General features: G+C 37.7%; 1 protein-coding gene across 5 annotated transcripts; it reads right to left on the reverse strand.

The window, feature by feature from the left end:
* Positions 1 to 722: 722 nt before the first annotated feature.
* LOC131309335 (vacuolar cation/proton exchanger 2-like) lies at positions 723 to 8204 on the reverse strand. Of its 5 annotated transcripts, none has more exons than XM_058335996.1 (12): positions 7895 to 8204; positions 5876 to 6139; positions 5580 to 5647; positions 5436 to 5464; positions 4849 to 5045; positions 4337 to 4561; positions 3804 to 3935; positions 2330 to 2446; positions 2202 to 2255; positions 1820 to 1936; positions 1207 to 1300; positions 723 to 1075 (listed from the first exon to the last, which is right to left on the reverse strand). In XM_058335996.1, exons 2-12 carry the CDS (start codon positions 6137 to 6139, stop codon positions 1053 to 1055), a joined length of 1320 nt encoding a protein of 439 aa, XP_058191979.1. In that variant the 5' UTR covers positions 7895 to 8204; the 3' UTR covers positions 723 to 1052. The 5 variants fall into 5 exon arrangements, with proteins under 5 accessions (XP_058191979.1, XP_058191978.1, XP_058191977.1 ...); XM_058335995.1 differs by lacking the exon at positions 7895 to 8204 and adding an exon at positions 6252 to 6539 and having other exon boundaries at positions 723 to 990; XM_058335994.1 differs by lacking the exon at positions 7895 to 8204 and adding an exon at positions 6252 to 6538 and having other exon boundaries at positions 723 to 1066.

Genomic DNA, 8204 nt, shown 5'->3' on the forward strand with positions numbered 1-8204 from the left:
CCCTGAGGATGATACTCGGAGTACTTACCACTATCTTTTAGGTAATAGTAATTATTCTGTTTTATTAATTATTTTTGATAGGAAACGAGACGATCACTGTGCTATTGGATTAAAGTACTTGTGGCCTGAATGATATGAGTTGTGTTATATTTTAATGTCAGAGTTACCAAATGGCCGAATTTTTTTGAAACTGAATATATTGTTCTTGAAATTTAGAGTTCGTGAGAATGTTTTACGAGTTCAATTGGTTGGTTAAGGTGAAGGCATCCCACATTTGTGCAAGTTATCCTTGCATTTCTGCAGTCAATATACCCACTTCATATCTACTAATTGAATTGACCGCCGAAAGATGCCCTATTTTTTACAGCCAGAAAAAATTCTTGGTTTTGCTTGGTTTAGGGGAAGTGCAAAGAAAAACATAAGAGCTGAAATTGTAGGGGTTGAGAATATTGGATTAGGTGTAGTTTCAATCTTCATCACTATCAAAGCCAGAATCGCCTAATCACACTAATTTGGAGGATAATGGTAATTGCATTATCCGTTAAATTGCTTGCGTCAGTCAAATTTAAAGCCCTCTTAGATTTCTTGTGAAGTTTAATGGTTAGCTCCATCATGTTCTTCAACCCTCAAAGAGGAGTGAAACTTGCGTTCGAGCTAAAGAAGAGAATTACTTTTTGGCCTAAAAAAATCTGCTGATTCTAATGAAAGACAAAACAACCGTCTTAAAACACGAGAAAGGTCAAAATTAATGACCCTCCACACTTATATACAAAGGCTTCTATTCATGCAGAAGTGGAAAAATAACTTTAGCAAACAATACATTTGATCTCACAAGCAAGGACCAAGGCCAGTCATTTTCAAGAAAATTTGCATAAAAATATCGAGAAGAGTAAATTATACATGCCCCAGTTCCCCTTGGTCGGTAACAAAATGAAATATCCTCATCGCCTTTCAGCCTTGGACCAAAAAAGTTCCATCCTTCTCACAATGCTGGGAAGACGCAAGAAAAGTAACTCATTCCATATGTACCATCTGGCATCTATCTTCTCCATTCACCCCCCAGGTACTTGGTTATCTGCATCAAAAGTCAAACCGACGAATATCAATGGCAAAGCTAAAAAGTAGCGACTTATTTTTAGTATATAACAAATTAAGACCAAAATGCCCGACTACATAAGGTATTGAAGTACAGTTTATTTGGCTCACCATTAGATTGGTCGACGTGTACAAAAAAGCTGGCCGCAACAATGAGGTAGCTTAAAATAAGGATCAAGCCTTTGAAATAATTTGATGTCCCTTCCTGTAATAATGAAAATAACAGTTACAAACTTGTCTATTCAAAAGCAACATTTCAGCCAGGAAAGGAAATTTAAGTTGAAATGACAACTCTTCTACATGCAATTCATTCAGTTTTCTTATATCCGGGAAATCAGGATAACAAAATAAAGCAAAGATGAATCAGTTATGGTTGCATCAAAATCACAGAAAACAAACAAAAGGCAGTTGTTAAGGCTCTGTTTGGAACTTATGGAAAGGAAAGGAAAAGAAAAGAAAATTAAAAAAAATTTCCCTTCTATTGTTTGGTTGGAAGAGAAAGAGAGAAGAAAATAAAATTTTAAGTTCAATGAATAGTAAATTTTTCCTCATATTTTCCTCTCATTTTCCTCCCTTCTTCTTTTCCTTTCCTTTCTTTTCTTTTCTATAGGTTCCAAACAGAGCCTAAATATGCAGTAAAAGGCTTTACAAGGTGTTTTGTGAGAACTATAAATAGAACTAGAACATTAGATAATCAGTACATGACACAAATAGATGGACCAACCTGCAGCATAAATGCCACCACTAACACCGTGATAAAGAGTGTAGCAGTCTCAAAGAGTTGGAAGTTTAAGTCCATTGGCTTTCCCATGAACCAACCAACCACTACGCAGAAAGGAATCTGCATTTATGAAGAGCAGGATTCATAAGCCCTTAAACTGTATGCAGGAACTTGGCTATTTACCCAGAAGAGAAATGGTTTCAATCTCTCAGTTGTGTCAAAACAAATTACACCAGCACAGGTGAGAAGGAAATTTGGTAAAAGGCATGCCAATAGTCTTCTTCTTCTTTTTTTCTCACAAACATGTGAATTCAACAAGAATGGGAAAGCCCTTCCAGAGTCAACATGTAGCACTAAAAAATTGCATTGAGCATCAAGGCCTTACAACGAACATTGATATTTGCGTAGATGATCCAATGGCGACTCCCAGTGTGATGTCCTAGCGAAGAAAACAAGTAAATTAGCTCAATCAACAAAAGTAAGAAACAGATGGTCCAAAATTCGAGCACTCACAAGCTTGTCCTTCATGGCAAACATAATAGCACTTGCATGTTCTGCAGCATTCCCCACAATTGGAAGCACGATAACGCTAATAAAAGACACAGGCATGTTCCATGAATCGGATGCTCCCTGAAAAAGTACATCAAAACAATGAAACCATCAACTGCTTGTGTAAATTGACTATCCCCTCAATTCTCAGATCCGGAAAAGAGCTTTATTTGTTTATCAGCAGCATAAAAGAGAGCTTGAGTCGCTTGACAATTCCTGCCCAAAGGGAGGCTGCTAAATTCTAAGTCCAAAGCGAAATCCTTGTCCAGTATTTAGCCAAAAGAAATCATTGTCCAGAAGTCAACATGAACTATACATTCAGGTCATACTTGATGAGCCTGGGCTCTAAGATGCAGCCTGAACTGAAGCCAGTTTGCTAGCATGATCACTGATTTTGAATCCTCGAGCTTTTTCAATGAAAAAAGAGGTTTCCAAATCCTATTTCGCTGAAGGAGGGTGGACTGATGCTGAAACTGTACACTTTATATTGTGGTTGCTTCAGATAGTCACATATATCTTCTTGATCCTTCACTAACAAGGATGGGTTCCATGTTACACATAAGCAAAGATTGACTTTCAATTCTTCCAGAACTCCCAGATAATGCTTCTGTTTAGCAATAGAAATGAAAACCTCTGAAGTTGGGAAAAGAAGCAAAGCTTCCCTTAATATTTCTCTCATTTTAAAGAGGTTTAACAACTTTAAAACCACAAACAAAATGAACGTGAAGCAGAAATCCTCTGTCAAACAAAACAAAGTACACAACTAAATCCATCCTTGAAAATTACTGATACTCCCTCCGTCCCGTTTTGTTTGTCCATTTTCTTTATTCGTGTCGTTCTTTAAATGCTTATATGTCACAATCTATAATGTTTTTCGTAAACTAGAAAACTTTGTATTATAGACCTAATCGAGAACTATCAAACAAAATCCATATTGCATATTTTTTAGAGATTCATATTGAAAGATATAAGCAATTGAAAACTCAACACGAACATCAAAAAAGGAAAACAAAATGGGACGGAGGGTACAAGTTCCTGATTCAGAATGACCAGTTACCAAGTGCAAGGAGCCCAATGACACTAGTTACCAAGTGTACGGGCCGCAAGACTCAACGTAGATTACTGTTTCCGTGGCCGATGAAATTATGATTCTACATAATTGGCTCCAGTGTGATCATATGGCCAGTAAATATACAAGTTCATCGCCAATCAGAAAAAGATACAAGTTCATCATGCTAATGATCTGCTGATAGAAAAGAATACCATCCATGAGCCAGGACAGATCCTTTAGAATCACTTCCAAAGTGTCATGAAATTAGAAGAGAAGTTCTTTTCTTGATATTTTTCCCTATTTTGATCTGTTAACAGGGGCATTTAAGCTAACAAGGTTATACTAGTTTCCCCAAATCATGGCGCTGAATGGAAAAGTAGATCTCACCTGCAAAGTATCAACAAGGTATCCTGATAGTATAGACACCCACAAAGTCAGAATAGAAAGCCACCCAATTGCTTCCCATTGAGTAATATCAGCAACCTCTTCTACATCAGAATCTTCTGTACTGTTTCTTTCCTGCAATAAATACCAACACAGAATAGAGGGAAAAAAATTATATACGCCCCACCCCAAAAAGAGGGAAATAAATTCATTGTTATGTCGAATAAGGTTCTCAATGGTGAAGATCATTACCAAACCCTAAAGATAAAAGATACCAGAAAGTGCAGTCACGTATATATGAAGAAAATTGGCTTTGGACCTCCATGAGCGATATAAGGCAGCTAATGCCACAAAATATTGCAGCATATAAATATGTAAGTTGTGAAACTTAAGCCATTTCATGTTAATGGATAAGAGAAGGAGAAACCCGGCTTGCTAAATAAAACAAGAATCGTGCAGCAAGCCAGCAACTGCGACTTTGCACCTTAAATAATTCAATGCCAGAACATCGAAGGAGCCACAGGTAAATAACTTACTTCAACAGGAACGGCATCCACAGAATCATTAAACTTGTGCTGACTTCTCAGCTGAAAGAAAAGGTAGCTTGCATATGCCACCAGCATTATACAGCTGCTAAATCTAGAAAGAGCCAACTCTGATTTTCTAAAGTGCACCTCTGTGTGTGTGAAATGAAGTACTGCTGGAAGCAATATTCCCATAACAGCCATCAACAACAATCCTGAGTTCACCACAGCAGCTGCCTGTATAAAACATTTCAAGAGAAATCAGCTTCCCTTCTCTCTCAATGTATGCATATGTATATGTATATATACATGCATGTGTGTGTGTGTGTGTGTGTGTGTGTGTGAATACGAACCAATACATCATATACATACATAAATCCAATGGAGTGTCAGGAGTTGGTATTTACAAGGCCTTTCATGGCTGTCCCCATGTTGATTCGACAGGAAAGGATGAACAATTCTAAAATAAACTCAAATACATTAAGTATGTCCTGAGATATGTACAATCCATTATCGTGATTTACCTTATTGAAACGCTGCACTTTCTCATTATGAATGATCCCACCAGTGAAAAAGGCACATCCGAGCACTAATAGCATATTTGACAAGATAGACCCCAATAATGACTGTTGAACTACCCTAATCATCCCATGCTTCAAAGCGTATATTGATATGATCATTTCGGTTGCATTGCCAAATGTAGCATTTAAAAGGCCCCCAACTGCAGATTCAGTAGGAAAAATGACATCAAGGTACAGACAACAAGATCAAGGTAAATAAAAGGATGAGAAGAACTTGTCTTTTTTGTTAGTCATGGTGAAATTCAAAGAATCAAGAAAATTAAGGCATGAACAAGCCATAAGCTCAACCTTCTCTACTTTAAAACCACATTGCGAAAAAACATTTAGTGCAACCTGCACATTTCCATTCTAGTCATATTTCTATTTTATTTTGACGCAGGGGGTGGGGGCTGGGGGTCAAGGGTGCAACTGTAAGCAGTTGGCTTGTGACAAGGTACTATTGTATCAAGATATCAATGTTTTGATTTTAACATTCTAGTTTTGCAAATCTGTTTTTTCAGATTGAACAAGAAGCAAAATTTGCAAAATACCTGTCGGTCCCGTATAGAATGCTAGCTGCCTGCACGACAGTGATCAATGAGAACATTGAGAAGTATATTAGTTGTGTTTAAGAGAAAGGGGAGTCAACAACACCAAAGAATTGTTAAAACGTAATTTGAGAAGCCAAAACTTACTCAGTTGCATAACCCAAACGCTCGGCTAAAGGTGCAATACCCAACAAACTGAAGAAGAAGACCCATCCCTGCAAGATAACAACCATCAAATAACTAAAATCAAGAGGAAAGGCCTCACAAATTACCGATAATTAACACCACATGTTAACAACTTCCCCATGACCATACATTACCTTTGGGGTGCTCAATCTTCATTCTTAATTAAAAAGGGCCATCTTTACGAAGATTCCACATTTCTCTCCAATTAAAGGAATAACGCGAATGAGAAAACGATAAGTGAAGTCTGTACTTCTTACATGGTTTCCAGTAAGATAGTGCAGCAAGATTGCAAGGGGCCCAAATGGAAGCAACACGTTAATCTTTGCTTTTATTAACACGATGTAAACACTCCTAAGAGGTCTGAAGCGCATCTGCTCAACCCACGAAGTGGAAGGAATCGCTTGTGACCCAACCTGAGTGGCCTCAAAATCAAAATTGTGTGCTTTACTCATAGTTTGTAATGAGTTGAAGGGGATCTCCTCATCAGACTCGAGGTCTATCTTCTCCTCCACATGTCCCATCTGCATACACCGATAAATACTACTCATCCACCCAAGTAGTAATATAAAGCAATGCAAGCTCAACACAGGACCTATTTACACTGTTCAATCAATTTCCAATTTTTTCCATCACCTCAAAGACCCTACATATGGAAGAATCAACCTCAATGCATCGAGTCAACCGGAAGCACATCTGACTACGAGAATAGGAGGTAATTGATAGAACATAACAATTTATTTTTAATCAAATTACTCCAGTTTGGAAGCATTTCACTGGTCCTAAGTTTGTCACTTATACAACAAAACAATCTCAAAATAGTAGAAAATGCAGAACAGCTGTATGTCAAGTTGGGCAAGCAACTGCCGCCGCCAACCTTGCAATGGATACCGTCATGGAACATGCCATGTTTTCTCCCCAACAAGGGAAAGGATAGTCGCAAATCTAACGTAAGGTCAACCACATTAAGATGGCAAAATTCCTGTTGCATGCTAAGTCATCACCATTAAAAGAAGTTACAAAATGTGTGATGTGAATTGAAAATTTGAAATAGAAGATGAGCTAAGTCCATCTTGAAGGATGAAAGTAAAATTGCATCCTATCTATGTATCTCGTATAACAAAACAACTTAGAGAATTCATTTTGATTAGCATGCAAAATAAATCAATCTTCCAATTATAACCCTCTCCACATCTCCAATGCCTTTTTCAATAGTCACATAATTTGTATAGTCATCGTCAATGGTTGTGCTTCAATTGGCAATTCATTACCATCACAACCTACGGCTAGGATAGTCAAATTATAAAAAATTTACCAACCGAAAAAATTCAAATCAAATGACAATTTCAAATCTTCCACACCAATGAAATAAGTGGTGATTCTGGGGAAGTCACCGTATCCTGTGGCGGAGTCAGAATTTAGGTTCGGGGTGGCGCTGTTTAACAAAAGTATACTTGTATTATTGCATATTTTTACGGAAGAGGAAGGTTACGAGTAAATTCACACCTTGTCCTGGAATTTGTTTTGTCAAAACATAAAATAAACGCTTAATTCAATTCTGTTGTGGTCCTTAAATAAAAGTCATTTGAGATATTTTTTTATGATCTGAATCATTCATCTTTTAAAGAAAATCAAGTTGTTTGGATACCGGTAAGTGCCTATTTCATGAGTGTAAAATAGAACTTCTTTTGAAACCGGGATGGCCCGTGCCACCCAGCCCCCCCAACTAGCTCTGCCCCTGAGGTCCATATCACGTCACCATATGAAATAGGCACTAGGCCAAGAACGGTCTAAATAGTCTTGTGATTCACTGAACTAAATTTTATTTCCAAACAAAGGAAATAAGTTTCTAAAGCCCGTTTGGGCATCGAAGTTGAGCTGTAAATCATCCAAAGCTTTGCTGTAGCCTGTAAATCATCCACTTCCAGCATTTACTCCAATTTCATTATCTAAGCATAAAGAGTACGTCCAAACACACTATTTGGCAGCTAAAAGCCTAAAACACGACACTTGATCGGTTTAGAAAGAGCAAGTGTACAAACAATTTGAAGCTACAAAACATAATAGTATTAATCCCATATGTCTGATTAGCTCACAGGAAAACAAAAACAAGAAGAAATAACAATTCACGTGACTGAAGCTAGACACACAAATAGTATACTGCTGAAACACAAATCAACGACACACACAGACACACAAAGTGATTACAGTACAAGTTAAGAAGTAAAGATGTCAAATTGAAAGAGTAAAACGGTGAGAATACAAGTGGAGTTACGAACCTAGAATTACAAGTCGGATCCAAAAAGGCTCCACTTTTATTCTAAAAAGTGATGGACCGATTCGGCCTCGGGCAGGAGGCAGTCAGTGAAATACTCCTGGAACTTTGTGGAATATTCAAAAGCGAGAATATAAATAATAGATCAAGGAGCGAGCAAGAGAAGTGGAAAGTCCGTCCGCAGAGGCGCTTAATGCCTGTTCGAGAGGAGAGAGATGGCGACGTGTAACCGGGGAGAGAGAGAGAGAGAGAGACTCTGGGAAGGTTCTGCGAAGTAGAGCTTGATAAGGTTGTGATGGTACATTTTCAACAGC

Source organism: Rhododendron vialii, chromosome 12a, assembly GCF_030253575.1.
Source record: "Rhododendron vialii isolate Sample 1 chromosome 12a, ASM3025357v1".
Lineage (NCBI taxonomy): Eukaryota > Viridiplantae > Streptophyta > Magnoliopsida > Ericales > Ericaceae > Rhododendron > Rhododendron vialii.